The sequence below is a fragment of the Xenopus laevis genome, chromosome 3L (assembly GCF_017654675.1).
Source record: "Xenopus laevis strain J_2021 chromosome 3L, Xenopus_laevis_v10.1, whole genome shotgun sequence".
Lineage (NCBI taxonomy): Eukaryota > Metazoa > Chordata > Amphibia > Anura > Pipidae > Xenopus > Xenopus laevis.
Window position 1 is genome coordinate 2,615,277 of NC_054375.1, and position 22,919 is coordinate 2,638,195.

At 43.2% G+C, this 22,919-nt stretch overlaps 1 protein-coding gene across 2 annotated transcripts; it reads right to left on the reverse strand.

The window, feature by feature from the left end:
• Positions 1 to 3,890: 3,890 nt before the first annotated feature.
• ttll1.L (tubulin tyrosine ligase like 1 L homeolog) lies at positions 3,891 to 11,284 on the reverse strand. Of its 2 annotated transcripts, XM_018251859.2 has the most exons (10): positions 11,181 to 11,284; positions 9,925 to 10,041; positions 9,527 to 9,735; positions 8,802 to 8,982; positions 8,134 to 8,268; positions 7,827 to 7,935; positions 7,581 to 7,724; positions 4,704 to 4,790; positions 4,205 to 4,368; positions 3,891 to 4,115 (listed from the first exon to the last, which is right to left on the reverse strand). In XM_018251859.2, the coding sequence occupies exons 2-10, from the start codon at positions 10,035 to 10,037 to the stop codon at positions 3,986 to 3,988; spliced, it is 1,272 nt and encodes a 423-aa protein (XP_018107348.1). In that variant the 5' UTR covers positions 10,038 to 10,041; positions 11,181 to 11,284; the 3' UTR covers positions 3,891 to 3,985. The 2 variants fall into 2 exon arrangements, with proteins under 2 accessions (XP_018107348.1, XP_018107349.1); XM_018251860.2 differs by lacking the exon at positions 4,704 to 4,790.
• Between the last annotated feature and the right edge of the window lie 11,635 nt (positions 11,285 to 22,919).

A 22,919-nucleotide genomic window follows, 5' to 3' on the forward strand; every position in this document is an offset into this window, starting at 1 on the left:
TAGTGTATTTCCTGGTACTCGTGTGACTGTCTCACTTCCTTTGCACGGGGAGTGTATTCCGGGTACTCGTGTGACTGTCTCTACTTCCTTTGCACAGGGGAGTGTATTTCCTGGTACTCTGTGACTGTCTCTACTTCCTTTGCACGGGGAGTGTATTCCTGGTACTCGTGTGACTGTCTCTACTTCCTTTGCACGGGTAGTGTATTTCCTGGTACTGCTTGACTTCTCTATTCCTTTGCACGGGGGAGTGTATTTCCTGGTACTCGTGTGACTGTCTCTACTTCCTTTGCACGGGGGAGTGTATTTCCTGGTACTCGTGTGACTGTCTCTACTTCTTTTGCACAGGGGAGGTATTTCCTGGTACTCGTGTGACTGTCTCTACTTCCTTTGCACGGGGAGTGTATTTCCTGGTACCATGTGACTGTCTCTACTTCCTTGCACGGGTAGTGTATTTCCTGTACTGCTGTGACTGTCTCTACTTCCTTTGCACGGGGGAGATTTTCCTGGTACTCGTGTGACTGTCTCTACTTCCTTTGCACGGGGGAGTGTATTTCCTGGTACTCGTGTGACTGTCTCTACTTCCTTTGCACGGGGGAGTGTATTTCCTGGTACTCGTGTGACTGTCTCTACTTCCTTTGCACGGGGAGTGTATTTCCTGGTACTCGTGTGACTGTCTCTACTTCCTTTGCACGGGGGAGTGTATTTCCTGGTACTCGTGTGACTGTCTCTACTTCCTTTGCACGGTAGTGTATTTCCTGGTACTGCTGTGACTGTCTCTACTTCCTTTGCACGGGGAGTGTATTTCCTGGTACTCGTGTGACTGTCTCTACTTCCTTTGCACGGGGAGTGTATTTCCTGGTACTCGTGTGACTGTCTCTACTTCTTTTGCCGGGGAGTGTATTTCCTGGTACTCGTGTGACTGTCTCTACTTCCTTTGCACGGGGGAGTGTATTTCCTGTACTCATGTGACTGTCTCTACTTCCTTTGCACGGGGAGTGTATTTCCTGTGTGCTCGTGTGACTGTCTCTACTTCCTTTGCACGGGGAGTGTATTTCCTGGTGCTGTGTGGACTGTCTCTACTTCCTTTGCACGGGTAGTGTATTTCCTGGTACTCGTGTGACTGTCTCTACTTCCTTTGCACGGGGGAGTGTATTTCCTGGTACTCGTGTGACTGTCTCTACTTCCTTTGCACGGGGGAGTGTATTTTCCTGGTACTCGTGTGACTGTCTCTACTTCCTTTGCACGGGTAGTGTATTTCCTGGTACTGCTGTGACTGTCTCTACTTCCTTTGCACGGGGGAGTGTATTTCCTGGTACTCGTGTGACTGTCTCTACTTCCTTTGCACGGGGGAGTGTATTTCCTGGTACTCGTGTGACTGTCTCTACTTCTTTTGCACAGGGGAGTGTATTTCCTGGTACTCGTGTGACTGTCTCTACTTCCTTTGCACGGGGGAGTGTATTTCCTGGTACTCATGTGACTGTCTCTACTTCCTTTGCACGGGGGAGTGTATTTCCTGGTGCTCGTGTGACTGTCTCTACTTCCTTTGCACGGGGGAGTGTATTTCCTGGTGCTCGTGTGACTGTCTCTACTTCCTTTGCACGGGTAGTGTATTTCCTGGTACTCGTGTGACTGTCTCTACTTCCTTTGCACGGGGGAGTGTATTTCCTGGTACTCATGTGACTGTCTCTACTTCCTTTGCACGGGGGAGTGTATTTCCTGGTGCTCGTGTGACTGTCTCTACTTCCTTTGCACGGGGGAGTGTATTTCCTGGTGCTCGTGTGACTGTCTCTACTTCCTTTGCACGGGTAGTGTATTTCCTGGTACTCGTGTGACTGTCTCTACTTCCTTTGCACGGGGGAGTGTATTTCCTGGTACTCGTGTGACTGTCTCTACTTCCTTTGCACAGGGGAGTGTATTTCCTGGTACTCGTGTGACTGTCTCTACTTCCTTTGCACGGGGGAGTGTATTTCCTGGTACTTGCGTGACTGTCTCTACTTCCTTTACACGGGGGAGTGTATTTCCTGGTACTCATGTGACTGTCTCTACTTCCTTTGCACGGGGGAGTGTATTTCCTGGTCCTTGCTGACTGTCTCTACTTCCTTTGCACGGGGAGTGTATTTCCTGGTACTCGTGTGACTGTCTCTACTTCCTTTACACGAGGAGTGTTATTTCTGGTACTCATGTGACTGTCTCTACTTCCTTTGCACAGGGGAGTGTATTTCCTGGTACTCGTGTGACTGTCTCTACTTCCTTTGCACGGGGGAGTGTATTTCCTTGGTACTTCGTGACTGTTCTCTACTTCCTTTGCACGGGGGAGTGTATTTCCTGGTACTCGTGTGACTGTCTCTACTTCCTTTACACGGGGGAGTGTATTTACTGGTACTCGTGTGACTGTCTCTACTTCCTTTGGGGTAGTGTTGAGACTCAGTAGAGACATTACATAAGTTTAAAGTCCAAGACAGGAGCCTCACATTCCCCGCATGCCACTAAAGTTCACAGGAGGAATTTGTGCTTCACTATTCAGTCAATACTCACTGGGGCATTTCTCTTGGGGCCCCAGCTGAAGCACAAAACCTTAGGAGAATGTAGGGCGGCTGATTCAATAATCAGAACCGTCAGTGCAGAGAATATAAGCAGCACAAGCAATGTGGCTCAATTGCAATTAGTTATCCTACCAGCACATTCAACCCAAAGCAATACATAGTGTCTGTGTGCAGCTGAGGCAATATCCCAAAGCTCTTTCTACTTCACTTGCCTGACACCCCCACTAATTACTCTATTTGTTATTTACTACAGAGAGAATTACTGCAAATGTATAAATACAAATATACAGAGGAGGAATGTTCTGGGCACACAATAAGCTATACCCTCATACTGTACTGTCTAAGGGAATCAATATGGCACCTCCTCCTCCCATATGTATAAATACAAATATACAGAGAAGGAATGTTCTGGGCACACAATAAGCTATACCCTCATACTGTACTGTCTAAGGGAATCAATATGGCACCTCCTCCCATATGTATAAATACAAATATACAGAGAAGGAATGTTCTGGGCACACAATAAGCTATACCCTCATACTGTACTGTCTAAGGGAATCAATATGGCACCTCCTCCCATATGTATAAATACAAATATACAGAGAAGGAATGTTCTGGGCACACAATAAGCTATACCCTCATACTGTTACTGTCTAAGGGAATCAATATGGCACCTCCTCCTCCCATATGTATAAATACAAATATACAGAGAAGGAATGTTCTGGGCACACAATAAGCTATACCCTCATACTGTACTGTCTAAGGGAATCAATATGGCACCTCCTCCTCCCATATGTATAAATACAAATATACAGAGAAGGAATGTTCTGGGCACACAATAAGCTATACCCTCATACTGTACTGTCTAAGGGAATCAATATGGCACCTCCTCCTCCCATATGTATAAATACAAATATACAGAGAAGGAATGTTCTGGGCACACAATAAGCTATACCCTCATACTGTACTGTCTAAGGGAATCAATATGGCATCTCCTCCTCCCATATGTATAAATACAAATATACAGAGAAGGAATGTTCTGGGCACACAATAAGCTATACCCTCATACTGTACTGTCTAAGGGAATCAATATGGCGCCTCCTCCCGTATGTATAAATACAAATATACAGAGAAGGAATGCTCTGGGCACACAATAAGCTATACCCTCATACTGTACTGTCTAAGGGAATCAATATGGCACCTCCTCCTCCCGTATGTATAAATACAAATATACAGAGAAGGAATGTTCTGGGCACACAATAAGCTATACCCTCATACTGTACTGTCTTAGGGAATCAATATAGCAGTTCCAATATATATATATATATATACAGAGACGAGGGAATGTTGTTAGTGCACAATAAGTTATTTATACAATGTATTTTTGGGACAGCAGGAAAAAGTGATTTGCTTATTTCCTTTTATCAGTGGGTGTGGCCATCCTACTTCCAAGTTGTCATCGCAGGTCTCCCAGAATCCTTTGCTCGGCTTCCTTTCACACCGGTTGGTTGCCCCCCTCGACTCTTCAGGTCTCGCTCCGCCCCATCCGCCTGCGCTGCCTCCTCGTCGTACCTGCAACACACGCAACTGTCACATTTCCAGCAAATGATGTGATTTTTCCAATATAAAAACAAAAAGGAATCAGTTGTGGTGCCACGTACAGTAAGTGGTAGTGGCCGAGCACCTCTGTGGGCGGGAGTTTGTTCAGTTTGCAGTCGGGGATCTCTCCGTTGGGCACCACGATGTTTAGGATGTCGTTGATCAGGTTGTATTTCAGGATACGGTCATTGGCCGTGCTCGACGTCAGCGACGGAGACGCATTCACCTGTCACATAGATATTGTCATTGTCAAGGGATTCAGTCCTGTTGCAGTTGGTCCTTGTGCCCATTGTGTTATCATCATCATTGTGTTATCAATGTTGGTCCAGCCCAGTTCTGATACTGTGATTGGCTACAAGCTGCTCTAGTGCTGTGACTGTTCTAATGCTCTGATTGGCTGCAATCTATTATTTAGATACGTGTACCTTTATAGTGTGATCAGCTACTGGGTTGTATATCCCTACAAGAAGGTTCTGGTTGAGCCCACTTCAAATAAAACTACAGTGTGAATAACTGATGTAAGGGAATGAGTTTCATTGAACCCCACAATCCAACTGTCACCTCAATCAACCACGGCTTCAACTTGTCATCGATGATAATGTCATATCCATAGCACTCGAAGCAATGCTTGTCATTATTCATTACAGGCTGGAACACAAAATACTCATTATTAAATATACTCAATAATACTCACGGCCGGAGCCATAAAGCAGGGCAGGACTGCTGCTTACAATGGGGATCAGATAGAATCTGTGCAGCCACTGGGACAGAATGTTCTGTTATACAGATAGCTAGAATCTCAGCTGCCATAAAGCAGGACAGGACTGCTGCTTACAATGGGGATCAGATAGAATCTGTGCAGCCACTGGGACAGAATGTTCTGTTATACAGATAGCTAGAATCTCAGCTGCCATAAAGCAGGACAGGACTGCTGCTTACAATGGGGATCAGATAGGATCTGTGCAGCCACTGGGACAGAATGTTCTGTTATACAGATAGCTAGAATCTCAGCTGCCATAAAGCAGGACAGGACTGCTGCTTACAATGGGGATCAGATAGGATCTGTGCAGCCACTGGGACAGAATGTTCTGTTATACAGATAGCTAGAATCTCAGCTGCCATAAAGCAGGACAGGACTGCTGCTTACAATGGGGATCAGATAGGATCTGTGCAGCCACTGGGACAGAATGTTCTGTTATACAGATAGCTAGAATCTCAGCTGCCATAAAGCAGGACAGGACTGCTGCTTACAATGGGGATCAGATAGGATCTGTGCAGCCACTGGGACAGAATGTTCTGTTATACAGATAGCTAGAATCTCAGCTGCCATAAAGCAGGACAGGACTGCTGCTTACAATGGGGATCAGATAGGATCTGTGCAGCCACTGGGACAGAATGTTCTGTTATACAGATAGCTAGAATCTCAGCTGCCATAAAGCAGGACAGGACTGCTGCTTACAATGGGGATCAGATAAGATCTGTGCAGCCACTGGGACAGAATGTTCTGTTATACAGATAGCTAGAATCTCAGCTGCCATAAAGCAGGACAGGACTGCTGCTTACAATGGGGATCAGATAGGATCTGTGCAGCCACTGGGACAGAATGTTCTGTTATACAGATAGCTAGAATCTCAGCTGCCATAAAGCAGGACAGGACTGCTGCTTACAATGGGGATCAGATAGGATCTGTGCATCTAGCTTATTGTGTGCCCAGAACGTTCCTGCTCTGCATATTTGGGTGATGTTTCCCAGAAAGCAATAATTAAAACCTGTGTCTTGGGATAAGGGCTTCAGCCTATTAAATACAGTTGGATCCTATAACATGTCTATGATAGAACAAGCAAAACAATTGGGATTTGGCTTGGATTCTCCAGACAAGGGATTGTGGTTAGTGATCCAGACTGAACAACATGAGACTGAGATGTAAAACTGACTGTCTCCTTCTTTCTCTGGTATTGGTTATAGAGCTGCCCACAGTCCTGGCACAAAACCTGAAACATGTTTTAAATATTCTTTGTACAAGAACAGACACTTCTGCTGCTGAACAGGGAAACCATCAGGGGTACAAATAAGCACTCACCCCAAATCTCCCCTTAACTGACCTTCAGACTGGGCCCCCTTAGCTCATAACAAGGTTACAGATATATAGAAACATTGGGTAACAGTCACCCTGCTATAGTTCCAGGGGTACCCAGGGTACAAATAAGCACTCACCCCAAATCTCCCCCTAACTGACCTTCAGACTGGGCCCCCTTAGCTCATAACAAGGTTACAGATATATAGAAACATTGGGGTGTCACCCTGCTATAGTTCCAGGGGTACCCAGGGCACAAATAAGCACTCACCCCAAATCTCCCCCTAACTGACCTTCAGACTGGTCCCCCTTAGCTCATAACAAGGTTACAGATATATAGAAACATTGGGGTAACAGTCACCCTGCTATAGTTCCAGGGGTACCCAGGGTACAAATAAGCACTCACCCCAAATCTCCCCCTAACTGACCTTCAGACTGGGCCCCCTTAGCTCATAACAAGGTTACAGATATATAGAAACATTGGGGTGTCACCCTGCTATAGTTCCAGGGGTACCCAGGGCACAAATAAGCACTCACCCCAAATCTCCCCCTAACTGACCTTCAGACTGGCCCCCCTTAGCTCATAACAAGGTTACAGATATATAGAAACATTGGGGTGTCACCCTGCTATAGTTCCAGGGGTACCCAGGGTACAAATAATCACTCACCCCAAATCTCCCCCTAACTGACCTTCAGACTGGGCCCCCTTAGCTCATAACAAGGTTACAGATATATAGAAACATTGGGGTGTCACCCTGCTATAGTTCCAGGGGTACCCAGGGTACAAATAAGCACTCACCCCAAATCTCCCCCTAACTGACCTTCAGACTGGGCCCCTTTAGCTCATAACAAGGTTACAGATATATAGAAACATTGGGGTGTCACCCTGCTATAGTTCCAGGGGTACCCAGGGTACAAATAAGCACTCACCCCAAATCTCCCCCTAACTGACCTTCAGACTGGGCCCCCTTAGTGTAAACCCCTCTATGTTAAGAGATCCCCTGGGACATCTGTTCCACTAGCACCACCTGCTGGCAGAGTTAGGAACAGGCAGGAAACATTTATTACTCTGCCCAATTTAGACCCACAGAGACTTTGGCCCCGGGACTGGTCAGGGTCCCATATAAAATTCCTTGTTTGATCAGTTAAATTCAAATTGCCCTGCAAGTATTTGATATATGAATCGTTTAGGGCAGAAAGGTTAAACAGCGCTAATACAGACTATGGAAATTGGGGTTCATCCCATGAAGTGACTCCGTTCTCCAAGTCTAAATATTGCTGACACTTTCCCTCCAGGCCGCCACCCAACCCTCCTAGTGTCCAATTTCCCAGGATGCCCCGTGACCCCGAATGAAACGACTCACAGCAACGGCCTTCAGTGATTGGACAATGATCCAGTGAATCTCATGGAACAGCTTGTCGGTCACTTCTCTGCCCCGCGTGCTCTCCAGGTACAGACGCAAGTTGCTCACCGTCCATTTGCCGCCGTGGACTTGATTGTAGTCGTCCTGGTGAGGGAGAATTAAAGGTGAGAGCACAAGCAGCACAGCGTCTACGCTAACGGGAGAGTGATTAAGACTCAATTTACTCTCCACTCCTCCTACGCTTACCCCGTGCTTCTGAATGGCGACGTTGGTGAGATGCACGAACATGTTGTCTAATTCGCTGGTGCTGGGCGTGTACTTCACGGTGCAGAAACGGCAGAACCCCAACTTGTACCTGTAAAGCACACGCTCTCCATCACTGACATTGGGGGGTCCTGGAGCCCATACGTATAATTTACCATTTAACTGTAGATTCTGCATCCGGCCACTAGGGGGAGCCTGCAGGCACAGCTGTGAAGTCTCAGCACAGTTCCTCGGAATGTGACACTGCTGCAAAGCCTCCCACGTGCTTTTTAAAAGGAGAGTGACTTACATGTAGCACTTGAGCGGCCGGTAAGTGGTGACCAGGACGTACAGGCGCAGATCAAACTTCTTCCCCCCGATCAGCAGCGGGTTGTCGATATACAGGGAGATGACGTAGGCTTCTTTAGACGACTGTGATACAAACCTGGGGGAAGGGGATTGGTCTCAGTTAGGGGATGCACCGAATCCAGGATTCAGCCTTTTTCAGCAGGCTTCGGATTCGGCCGAATCCTTGTGTCTGGCCGAACCGAATTTACATATGTTAATTAGGGGCGGGTAGGGATCCTTGGTCATAGATTCAGCTGAATTCCGAACCAAATCTGAATTTGCATATGCAAATTAGGACCAGGAAAGGAAAAAAAATCTTCTTTTGTGACGAAAAGTCACATGATTTCCCTACTCGCTTCTAATTTACATATGCAAATTAGTATTCGGTCGGCCATGCACAAGGATTCGGCAGAATCTGAATCCTGCTGAAAAAGGCCAAATCCTGGATTTGGTGCATCCCTAAAAGGAAGACTTTTTTCCACTTTTTCCTGACCCTAATTTGCATATGCAAATTAGGATTCGGTTAGGTATTCGCCCGAATCTTTCACCAAGGATTCGGTGCATCCCTAGTCTTTCCCAGCATGCCCTCTGCCCCTCACCCCGAGTCCCAATTTAGGGCCCTCGACTCACGATGACGTTTTGCTGTCCCTGGACCATTTTTTGATCTGCGACAGTTTGTTGATGAGGAAGATGCCCTTCCCCTGGGCTTTTCCGCACGGCTTCATGATCCACGTGCTGGAGGGGCTTTTTCGGAATTCTTCCACAAAGAGGTTGTAGTCGGCCGGAAGCATGAACGTGACCGGAACAAAATCTGTGGGAAGTGAGGAAAACAGTGGAAGTAGCTGCTTCCTGCTTGTGGGCTGAGCCCTGCCTGCCATTAGAAAAAGGCCTGAATATCCCACCCGCTCATTAGAAGCCCCCCCAAGAGCATGTGTGACCCTATTTATTGACGTTTCTGTTAGGGATGCACTGAATCCACTATTTAGGATTCGGCCGAACCCCTGAATCCATTGCGAAAGATTCGGCCGAAAACCGAACCGATGCAGATGAAAATTAGGGGAAAACATTTTTACTTCCTTGTTTTGTGACAAAAAGTCATGCAATTTCCCTCTCTGCCCCTAATTTACATATGCAAATTAGGATTTGGTTCAGCCAGGCAGAAGAATTCGTCCGATTCCGAATCCAGCTGAAAAAGCCGAATCCTGAACCAAATCCTTTATTCGGTGCACCCGTAATTTCTGTTCCTCAGCAGGGTTTTTTGCTTTACCCTCTGTGTTCTAGATAGCCATTGCCTGGTTCTAGGTGCATCAAGACATGGGAGGAGCGACAGAACTCATGGGAACGGAGGCACTTACCTAAATAGAGGTATTTTCCATTTTCATCTTTCTCGGCCAGGGGGCTCCCCTCTTTCTCCTGCTCTTTCCGGTACCTCTTGATGTTCTTGACCATCAGGTCTTTCCTGGTGAGCTCATAATGGTTTGGGAAATGATTGACAAGCTGGTCGTCGGAGAGGCGGAACCCGTTCTCCACGCTGAAGCAGTTGCGGATGGTCTGAACGCTCATCCTACGAATAACAGGCGGGTGGGATGTTCAACCATGGACCCTTAATCTCTCCTAATATCTCTAGGTGTTTGTTAAAGGATAAGTAAACCTTAAAAATTATATAGTATGCACAATCTGCCATACATTTGTCCATCTCGCTTGAGGAAATAGCGCCACAGTGTGGCCAGTTCTGTGTATAATAAGAGCTCACCAGTAGAAGTTCCAGTCTTCGCTTTCCGTCACTTGCACCCAGCCTCTCTTTTCAAAGTTATTAATGAGCACAGACTTCTCAATGTCCGTCACCCACTTCAGTTTCCCGGCCATAGTGCTGTGCGGGGACGGGGGGGGGGATGGGGAGAAAGACTGAATTTTATAAATGAGCACAGTCAGTTCATTTCGGGTTGATAGTAAACCTCTTTCATTCATTTCCCAGAATTCTTTCAGGTCTGGCACGGCGGCAAGAGATTGGGCAGTTGCTAAGGTGCTGCCATTCTTCAGAAAAGGATCCCGCTCTCAGCCTGAAAACTATTGACCGGTGAGTCTGACACTGGAAGGGGAGGTGGGGAGGAATAGTTTTTAGTGATGGTGTGGCTAAAGCTACATCTAATTCCGATTGGTTGCCTTCTCAAGCAGCCAATCACTTACTTACCAGTGTCCCACCTCAGCCCAGTCAGCTTAAAGGATAAGTAAACCTTTAAAATAAGTGAATGTAGCATTGATGAGGGGGCTATTCTAAGCAGTTTTGCTTAGTACTTTCATTATTTATTTGGTTTTTATTCCAAGATAATAAGGGATACATGTACTGTTGATATGAATGAATTTTGTTACAACAGCGCCACCTGCTGGTCAGTTTCCCACCAGTCTGACCAGCAAGTAGTCAAGGAAGTTGTCAGGAGAAAGAAAGAGGCTGATGTTCTTCTGCTTAGGAATAAAATTAGAAACCTTTCTCACATCTTTCCTAAGCAGAAGAACATCAGCCTCTTTCTTTCTCCTGACAACTTCCTTGACTACTTGCTGGTCAGACTGGTGGGAAACTGACCAGCAGGTGGCGCTGTTGTAACACAATTCATTCATATTCACAGTACATGTATCCCTTAATATCTTGGAATCAAAACAAAATAAATAATGAATGTAAATTACAAAAGTGCTTAGAATAGCCCCCTCGTCAATTTTACATTCACTTATTTTAAAGGTTTACTTACCCTATAACCCTTCCAGCCAGGTCCCCAAGCAACGGATTAATAAGCACTTTCTTACTCTGATTACTTCCAACTCTTCCTCGTGTATATATTCCATACATCCCTCTCACATTTATATATTTCTATACTTACACACACACATATACAGTATATATATATAAATAAATACAGAATACTATGCAGTTAAATAGATGGATAGTGATATACAGAGATGATCGATATATATATATACACAGTGTGTGTGTGAGTGTATATACAATAGACTTACCCATGGGATGATGCACCAGTATCTCCCAGCAGCACCCAGGCACTTACAAGCGCAGCTGAGGGTTACCACTTCCGGGGCGTCTCCATGGCAACAGTTGACGCCTACAGGCACCTAACCCTTTCCCTGCTGGAGCTTTTTTGCTGCTCCCATTTTTTTTAAATGCTCCTAATTTTCCCATTTTTAAGCCCTGAAGGAGATTTTTAATTGTATACATTTTAACAGATAATTTTGTTTTATTTTTATCTCTTTGCGGGGCGTACAGAGGAGCGGTTAACCCTTCGTTCAGCTTGCAATGTCAACGTAAAAAAACACTGCCGACTGTCAGATAAAATTGCCTAAAAGGGAACCGATGCAGTCTGCAGCAGGGATGTCCCTTGCTAGTTAACCCTACGCAGTGTGGATTTACTATGTTTCCAGTTTTCCAATCTATCGTGTGAAGGAGTCCTTTTGATTCCAGTAACAGGCTGGCAGAGGATTGTGGGAGTTGTAGTTGAACAACAGGTGCCTGATGTATAAAATAACATAAAGTTTCACCAATTCCCGGATTGGGATTAAAGCTGCCCCCCTCCCTGGTCTTCCTCAGGCTAATTGTTCCCCCCCTATAGCCAGTGACAATGACAGTGGGAGGTGCAGCCTCTCCCCTCCCCGGGGCACAGCTCCAGCAACAGGGAAGTAAAAGCAGGAAGAGTAGAATTGTTTAAAGCGACTCTGCTGTAAGTACCCCCTCTTCCCCAGCTGCTGCAAATCTCCCCAATATTCGCCCCATACCCCCCATGGCTCACAATATAACCCCCTGCTCTTCTCTCCTTCCAGGGCAGCAGTCGCCCCCGACCAGAGCAGGTGAATATATATCGTTGTTTTCTTTCCTATTCTGCATGGGATTCATTTGTGATTGAACTACAACTCCCAGCATTCCCTGAGACCCCCATATCCCCCTTCACTTTTGTAAACAGAGGGGCCCTATTTTGGGAAGAGACTTGTGTTTCTCTTTGTTACAATGTATCACTTGTTCGTTCTGCCTTTATCCCCCCAAATATTTATTCTATAATCTCAAGGTGCTCCAGCGTCCAACCCCCCATAGTTACCCCTGTATATTCTCTGTTGCAGTTTCCCATTCTGAATTAGTCACGACGCCTCTTGTAAACGACAATTAAAAAAAATAAGGGGGGAGGGTTGGGTATTTCTTTGTTATTCCCTCTATGTATCAGTATATAAGTATATGAGTATGAATATATAAGTATGAGTATATGAGTATATGAGTATGAGTATATGAGTATATAAGTATGAGTATATGAGTATGAGTATATAAGTATGAGTATATGAGTATGAGTATATAAGTATGAGTATATGAGTATGAGTATATAAGTATGAGTGTATGAGTATATGTATGAGTATATGAGTATGAGTATATGAGTGTATGAGTATGAGTATATGAGTATGAGTATATGAGTGAGTATATGAGTGAGTATATGAGTATAAGTATATGAGTGAGTATATGAGTGAGTATATGAGTATAAGTATATGAGTGAGTATATGAGTATAAGTATATGAGTGAGTATATGAGTATAAGTATATGAGTGAGTATATGAGTATAAGTATATGAGTGAGTATATGAGTATATCAGTATTTCAGTATACGAGTATGAGTATATGAGTATATGAGTGAGTATATGAGTGAGTATATGAGTATAAGTATATGAGTGAGTATAGTATATGAGTATAAGTATATGAGTGAGTATATGAGTATAAGTATATGAGTGAGTATATGAGCATATCAGTATTTCAGTATACGAGTATGAGTATATGAGTATATGAGTGAGTATATGAGTGAGTATATGAGTATAAGTATATGAGTGAGTATATGAGTATAAGTATATGAGTGAGTATATGAGTATAAGTATATGAGTGAGTATATGAGTATAAGTATATGAGTGAGTATATGAGTATAAGTATATGAGTGAGTATATGAGTATATCAGTATTTCAGTATACGAGTATGAGTATATGAGTATATGAGTGAGTATATGAGTGAGTATATGAGTATAAGTATATGAGTGAGTATATGAGTATAAGTATATGAGTGAGTATATGAGTATAAGTATATGAGTGAGTATATGAGTATATCAGTATTTCAGTATATGAGTATGAGTATATGAGTATATGAGTGAGTATATGAGTGAGTATATGAGTATAAGTATATGAGTGAGTATATGAGTATAAGTATATGAGTGAGTATAGTATATGAGTATAAGTATATGAGTGAGTATATGAGTATAAGTATATGAGTGAGTATATGAGTATAAGTATATGAGTGAGTATATGAGTATAAGTATATGAGTGAGTATATGAGTGAGTATATGAGTATAAGTATATGAGTGAGTATATGAGTATAAGTATATGAGTGAGTATATGAGTATAAGTATATGAGTGAGTATATGAGTATAAGTATATGAGTGAGTATATGAGTATATCAGTATTTCAGTATACGAGTATGAGTATATGAGTATATGAGTGAGTATATGAGTGAGTATATGAGTATAAGTATATGAGTGAGTATATGAGTATAAGTATATGAGTGAGTATAGTATATGAGTATAAGTATATGAGTGAGTATATGAGTATAAGTATATGAGTGAGTATATGAGTATAAGTATATGAGTGAGTATATGAGCATATCAGTATTTCAGTATACGAGTATGAGTATATGAGTATATGAGTGAGTATATGAGTGAGTATATGAGTATAAGTATATGAGTGAGTATATGAGTATAAGTATATGAGTGAGTATATGAGTATAAGTATATGAGTGAGTATATGAGTATAAGTATATGAGTGAGTATATGAGTATAAGTATATGAGTGAGTATATGAGTATATCAGTATTTCAGTATACGAGTATGAGTATATGAGTATATGAGTGAGTATATGAGTATAAGTATATGAGTGAGTATATGAGTATAAGTATATGAGTGAGTATATGAGTATAAGTATATGAGTGAGTATATGAGTATATCAGTATTTCAGTATACGAGTATGAGTATATGAGTATATGAGTGAGTATATGAGTGAGTATATGAGTATGAGTATATGAGTGAGTATATGAGTATATCAGTATTTCAGTATACGAGTATGAGTATATGAGTATATGAGTGAGTATATGAGTGAGTATATGAGTGAGTATATGAGTGAGTATGAGTATATGAGTGAGTATGAGTGAGTATATGAGTGAGTATATTAGTGAGTATATGAGTATATGAGTGAGTATGAGTATATGAGTGAGTATATGAGTATGAGTATATGAGTGAGTATATGAGTAAGTATGAGAATATGAGTAAGTATGAGTATGAGTATATGAGACCTGCCTGTGCTGTGGGGCATTTGCTGTTTGTCTCTTTGAGGGGTTTGTTTACCTGCACCACATCACATGATCTTTTATTTATATAGCGCTGACATATTCCGCGGCTCTGTACATTATACATCAGTCCCTACTGCAGAGGAGCTTACATTCTATGGTCTCTATTGCTTTCCAATTAGTCCTTGCTACAACGAGATTACAATCTAAGGTCCCTATCACATTCCCATCAGTCCCTGCCCCAGTGAGTTTACAATCTAAGATCCCTATCACATTCCCATCAGTCCCTGCCCCAGTGAGCTTACAATCTAAGATCCCTATCACATTCCCATCAGTCCCTGTCCCAGTGAACTTACAATCTAAGGTCCCTATCACATTCCCATCAGTCCTTGCTACAGTGAGCTTACAATCTAAAGTCCCTATCACATTCCCATCAGTCCTTGCTACTGTGAGCTTACAATCTAAGGTCCCTATCACATTTCCATCAGTCCCTGCCCCAGTGAGCTTACAATCTAAGGTCCCTATCACATTCCCATCAGTCCCTGCCCCAGTGAGCTTACAATCTAAGGTCCCTATCACATTCCCATCAGTCCCTGCCCCAGTGAGTTTACAATCTAAGGTCCCTATCACATTCCTATCAGTCCCTGCCCCAGTGAGCTTACAATCTAAGGTCCCTGTCCCAATGAGCTTACAATCTGACTGGTGCCAAATAGGAAGGCCTGTTCACCAGGTGAAGAGTTTTAATAAATGTTATGTCCTGACTATGAAACTGATTATATCTGATTTGTGATATTTTACCCCCAGCCTGAGCTGCTGAGGAAAGTAAATACTGTTTATATTTGGGGTGGTTGTTGGGGAGGCGGGTGTTTGAGCTGAAGCTTTGGGTTCAGTGTGGAGGAGAGGGGGGAGCTCATGATATAATGTCAGGCTGGTGGCTACGTGAGGATGCAAATGGGCACGTGGTTATTTGTTTGTCTGTCTGAGCGGCACTTTGTATCAGGAACTGGAAAAAGCGGTTGAGAAGTTCTCCCTCCTCCACCTGCCCCTGTTGCTGGGAAACGGGAAGGTGGAGTACCCCTCGCTGCTGCACATCATCCCTTTTCCACGGGGACCCCTCGCTGCTGCACCCCTCTGAGCTGTTCCTAGATCCCCCCATAGAACCTGATATCAAGGGGGGTCCGGTTACATTTTATTATATGGTCAAAACTGTCAAATTCGACTAGGGAGTTTTTTAAAAAAAATTCTAACTAGATTTTCAAGATTTCTAATACTCTGGCCCTTTAAGAACTCAAATTCGACTATTCGCCACCCAAAACCTTTCCGAATTGCTGTTGAAGTCAATGGGAGACGTCCAGGGATCAATTTGGAGGTGTTTGCAGGCCTCCTCACATTCCAGTTTTTAAGATTTAAATTGAATTCGATTCGAGTTTTCAAGTCGATCCTATTCACCCGAATTAAAAAAAAAATAGATTTTTAGAATAAATTTCGACTGGTCGAGTTTCGAGTTCATGGGAGTTTATAGGAGATTTAAAAACTCATATGGCTGAAATGACAATAAAATCCACTTGACTTGACTTCAAAATTTGACCCTTGATAGATGTGCCTCTCAGTGACTCCATCTGCTGATTGTGACATCACTCGGCCCAAATGAAAGGCTCCAACTGTCTGCTCCACTCATATAAGTCACAGAATTCAGGGCAGCAGCTGATTGGTCGGTTGTGCCCATGGCAACTGAAAAAATGGTGCCACAAACACGGCGGCTTTATACATATATGTGTTATCATCAAGCCTTTCCCTAGATCCACTGGGACTTTCTCATTCTGTGTTTGTTGTTCAGTCTGGCAACACCAACACATGTTCTTCTCATTGTACAGACAATGTCACGGCAAAGTCACCTGCACAGAAACTCTACACTCAGTGGCCCCCAAATGGAGCACAACTATGGGTGCCCCATGCACCCCAACCTGGATACCTCACATTCTGTGGAACCCACTCTCAGGTACAGCACTAGGGTATAGAATATTAGGGTGTACTGTCTAAGGGAATCAATATGGCACCTCCTCCTCCCATATGTATAAATACAAATATACAGAGAAGGAATGTTCTGGGCACACAATAAGCTATACCCTCATACTGTACTGTCTAAGGGAATCAATATGGCACCTCCTCCTCCCATATGTATAAATACAAATATACAGAGAAGGAATGTTCTGGGCACACAATAAGCTATACCCTCATACTGTACTGTCTAAGGGAATCAATATGGCACCTCCTCCCATATGTATAATTACAAATATACAGAGAAGGAATGTTCTGGGCACACAATAAGCTATACCCTCATACTGTACTGTCTAAGGGAATCAATATGGCACCTCCCTCCTCCCATATGTATAAATACAAATATACAGAGAAGGAATGTTCTGGGCACACAATAAGCTATACCCTCATACTGTACTGTCTAAGGGAATCAATATGGCACCTCCTCCTCCCATATGTATAAATACAAATATACAGAGAAGGAATGTTCTGGGCACACAATAAGCTATACCCTCATACTGTACTGTCTAAGGGAATCAATATGGCACCTCCCTCCTCCCATATGTATAAATACAAATATACAGAGAAGGAATGTTCTGGGCACACAATAAGCTATACCCTCATACTGTACTGTCTAAGGGAATCAATATGGCACCTCCTCCTCCCATATGTATAAATACAAATATACAGAGAAGGAATGTTCTGGGCACACAATAAGCTATACCCTCATACTGTACTGTCTAAGGGAATCAATATGGCACCTCCTCCTCCCATATGTATAAATACAAATATACAGAGAAGGAATGTTCTGGGCACACAATAAGCTATACCCTCATACTGTACTGTCTAAGGGAATCAATATGGCACCTCCTCCTCCCATATGTATAAATACAAATATACAGAGAAGGAATGTTCTGGGCACACAATAAGCTATACCCTCATACTGTACTGTCTAAGGGAATCAATATGGCACCTCCTCCTCCCATATGTATAAATACAAATATACAGAGAAGGAATGTTCTGGGCACACAATAAGCTATACCCTCATACTGTACTGTCTAAGGGAATCAATATGGCACCTCCTCCTCCCATATGTATAAATACAAATATACAGAGAAGGAATGTTCTGGGCACACAATAAGCTATACCCTCATACTGTACTGTCTAAGGGAATCAATATGGCACCTCCTCCTCCCATATGTATAAATACAAATATACAGAGAAGGAATGTTCTGGGCACACAATAAGCTATACCCTCATACTGTACTGTCTAAGGGAATCAATATGGCACCTCCTCCTCCCATATGTATAAATACAAATATACAGAGAAGGAATGTTCTGGGCACACAATAAGCTATACCCTCATACTGTACTGTCTAAGGGAATCAATATGGCACCTCCTCCTCCCATATGTATAAATACAAATATACAGAGAAGGAATGTTCTGGGCACACAATAAGCTATACCCTCATACTGTACTGTCTAAGGGAATCAATATGGCACCTCCTCCTCCCATATGTATAAATACAAATATACAGAGAAGGAATGTTCTGGGCACACAATAAGCTATACCCTCATACTGTACTGTCTAAGGGAATCAATATGGCACCTCCTCCTCCCATATGTATAAATACAAATATACAGAGAAGGAATGTTCTGGGCACACAATAAGCTATACCCTCATACTGTACTGTCTAAGGGAATCAATATGGCACCTCCCTCTTCCCATATGTATAAATACAAATATACAGAGAAGGAATGTTCTGGGCACACAATAAGCTATACCCTCATACTGTACTGTCTAAGGGAATCAATATGGCAGCTCCCTCCTCCCATATGTATAAATACAAATATACAGAGAAGGAATGTTCTGGGCACACAATAAGCTATACCCTCATACTGTACTGTCTAAGGGAATCAATATGGCACCTCCCTCCTCCCATATGTATAAATACAAATATACAGAGAAGGAATGTTCTGGGCACACAATAAGCTATGCCCTCATACTGTACTGTCTAAGGGAATCAATATGGCACCTCCTCCCATATGTATAAATACAAATATACAGAGAAGGAATGTTCTGGGCACACAATAAGCTATGCCCTCATATTACAATGAGTAAGTAAATCAGTGAATATTGATAATGATATTTATTTGTGTGTTTTGCAGCAGTTCTGCTGTGCTCATTGGCCACAGACTCTCAGTGATCGGAGATGAATTGAACAGAATATACGAATCTTCGTTCCAAAGTAGAATTAGCCAAATTGTCCGCACTACAATGTAAGTCTATGGGGGAGTCCCAGTGATGCCCCTTGTTTAATTCTGGGAATAGTGATGTGTGAGTTGATCTAAATCCTGTGGGATGAACCTTTGGGTCCTTCTGTTCCCGTGGGTATGGGTTGAGTTTCCTTGAGCAGCACTACTGGTGGGTATAGGATGGAGTGACAAAATATATCACTTCAGTTTTATATACAGTAATTACTGTGTATTTGCTCATTGGCTCTGCTGCTCTCACACACGTGATATTTACTGTACATAATATTCTAATTGCCCTGCACTCATTGTACCAGTCTTTATTTTCTCTCCTGCCTCATTGAGTTATACAGGGAACTCTGAGTATCACTCATGTATTATAAGGGATAATGTACCCCCTACTGTAAATGATAAGGATATTAGAAGTCACTGAGGGGTTGTTCTGTGACCATATAAAGTCACAAGGCTGCAGGCTGAGTTATACAGGGAACTCTGAGTATCACTCATGTATTATAAGGGATAATATACCCCCTACTGTAAATGATAAGGATATTAGAAGTCACTGAGGGGTTGTTCTGTGACCATATAAAGACACAAGGCTGCAGGCTGAGTTATACAGGGAACTCTGAGTATCACTCATGTATTATAAGGGATAATGTACCCCCTACTGTAAATGATAAGGATATTAGAAGTCACTGAGGGGTTGTTCTGTGACCATATAAAGACACAAGGCTGCAGGCTGAGTTATACAGGGAACTCTGAGTATCACTCATGTATTATAAGGGATAATGTACCCCCTACTGTAAATGATAAGGATATCAGAAGTCACTGAGGGGTTGTTCTGTGACCATATAAAGGCACAAGGCTGCAGGCTGAGTTATACAGGGAACTCTGAGTATCACTCATGTATTATAAGGGATAATGTACCCCCTACTGTAAATGATAAGGATATTAGAAGTCACTGAGGGGTTGTTCTGTGACCATATAAAGGCACAAGGCTGCAGGCTGAGTTATACAGGGAACTCTGAGTATCACTCATGTATTATAAGGGATAATGTACCCCCTACTGTACATGATAAGGATATTAGAAGTCACTGAGGGGTTGTTCTGTGACCATATAAAGGCACAAGGCTGCAGGCTGAGTTATACAGGGAACTCTGAGTATCACTCATGTATTATAAGGGATAATGTACCCCCTACTGTAAATGATAAGGATATCAGAAGTCACTGAGGGGTTGTTCTGTGACCATATAAAGGCACAAGGCTGCAGGCTGAGTTATACAGGGAACTCTGAGTATCACTCATGTATTATAAGGGATAATGTACCCCCTACTGTAAGTGATAAGGATATTAGACGTCACTGAGGGGTTGTTCTGTGACCATATAAAGACACAAGGCTGCAGGCTGAGTTATACAGGGAACTCTGAGTATCACTCATGTATTATAAGGGATAATGTACCCCCTACTGTAAATGATAAGGATATTAGAAGTCACTGAGGGGTTGTTCTGTGACCATATAAAGACACAAGGCTGCAGGCTGAGTTATACAGGGAACTCTGAGTATCACTCATGTATTATAAGGGATAATGTACCCCCTACTGTAAATGATAAGGATATTAGAAGTCACTGAGGGGTTGTTCTGTGACCATATAAAGGCACAAGGCTGCAGGCTGAGTTATACCCTACATACGTGACCCTACATACGTGTTCTTTGTGTGTTTGCAGGAGGGTCGGCAGGGACTGTTGGGCAGACGTAAGCGATGCTTTAAGGAGTATTAGAAATACGGCAAACCGTGTGGATGATGCTGCCTCTGGTACTGCTGGTCAGTGGACCCAGGTAAGGATACAGTTTCATTAATTGGGGTTGCTGGGAAATCTCGGGGTACCAAATAAACTGGACTAAACAAGTGACCAGAAACCATTGCCTGCTGATTGGTTGCTATGGGTTACTAGACCCAGGAAAACTTCTTTTCATTCAGGGCTAGAAACAACAACATAACAAACAGAGCACCCCTGTGGTTTATATTGTTTCTTTCTGTTCTTCCTTTGTACAGAAAATTCCAATCTTCTTGTTCTGTTGCTAGGGACAGCACCCTTGGTAACCAGATAAATTGTAAAGCTAGATTTCTAACCTCCTTTCTCTCCCTGCGCAGGGGCGTGCTGCTGAGCCCGACGGCATGTGTAGGAAACTGCTTCTTGCAGTTGGTCTGATCGCAGTCTCTGGAATCCTCGTGAAGTTTGGACTCGCCCATTAAACTCCAGGAAGCCATGGCCGGACTATGGCCGACGCTCGGTGCCCTGGTGGTGCCGTTATTTTTGTTCTCATCTTAATTGCTACTGAAATCTTTTTGTACTTCACTTTTGGTATAGTGCAGGGTCACTGTGAAGTGTTTTTTATATGATAAGTCTAAAGATATGGGTGGTTGCTAGCTGACTTCCTTCTGTTTATTGTGATTTCTACTGTTTGTTACATTATACATCGGGATTAGTCGGGGGCCCCTCTGCATTTTGCATGGAGGCTCCTTGTATGGCGGACATGCGCGAGTAAAGGAATGCAGGACGTCCTCCGCTCACTTCGACTGTTAACTGTCTGACCAATCACTGAACAATAAATCTGATAAAATCATTCAAGTTGGTCTTTCTTGGGGGGGCGGTTCCCTTTGGAGTGTTGACTTCTGGGGAATTGAGCCTACTAGGGCAGATGTATAATGAGATACAGATCATTATCCATTAGGTTTGGGGGTGCAGGAGTATAGAGGGACAGTGGGGTTCATGACTGATGTACAATATCAATATATGTGTGAGATACAGATCATTATCCCAAGGTTTGGGGGTGCAGGAGTATAGAGGGGACAGTGGGGTTCCTGACTGATGTACAATATCAATATATGTGTGAGATACAGATCATTATCCCAAGGTTTGGGGGTGCAGGAGTATAGAGGGACAGTGGGGTTCCTGACTGATGTACAATATCAATATATGTGTGAGATACAGATCATTATCCCAAGGTTTGGGGGTGCAGGAGTATAGAGGGGACAGTGGGGTTCCTGACTGATGTACAATATCAATATATGTGTGAGATACAGATCATTATCCCAAGGTTTGGGGGTGCAGGAGTATAGAGGGACAGTGGGGTTCCTGACTGATGTACAATATCAATATATGTGTGAGATACAGATCATTATCCCCAAGGTTTGGGGGTGCAGGAGTATAGAGGGACAGGTGGGGTCATGATTGATGTACAATATCAATATATGTGTGAGATACAGATCATTATCCCAAGGTTTGGGGGTGCAGGAGTATAGAGGGACAGTGGGGTTCCTGACTGATGTACAATATCAATATATGTGTGAGATACAGATAATTTTCCCAAGGTTTGGGGGTGCAGGAGTATAGAAGGACAGTGGGGGTCATGATTGATGTACAATATCAATATATGTGTGAGATACAGATCATTATCCCAAGGTTTGGGGGTACAGGAGTATAGAGGGACAGTAGGGTTCCTGACTGATGTACAATATCAATATATGTGTGAGATACAGATCATTGTCCCAAGGTTTGGGGGTGCAGGAGTAAAGAGGGACAGTGGGGTTCCTGACTGATGTACAATATCAATATACTGTATGTGTGAGATACAGATCATTATCCCAAGGTTTGGGGGTGCAGGAGTATAGAGGGTCAGTGGGGTTCCTGACTGATGTACAATATCAATATATGTGTGAGATACAGATCATTATCCCAAGGTTTGGGGGTGCAGGAGTATAGAGGGGACAGTGGGGTTCCTGACTGATGTACAATATCAATATATGTGTGAGATACAGATCATTATCCCAAGGTTTGGGGGTGCAGGAGTATAGAGGGACAGTGGGGTTCCTGACTGATGTACAATATCAATATATGTGTGAGATACAGATCATTATCCCAAGGTTTGGGGGTGCATGAGTATAGAGGGACAGTGGGGTTCCTGACTGATGTACAATATCAATATATGTGTGAGATACAGATCATTATCCCAAGGTTTGGGGGTGCAGGAGTATAGAGAGGTTAATGGGGTTCCTGACTGATGTACAATGAATGAATGAATGACAGAGGAACAGTCA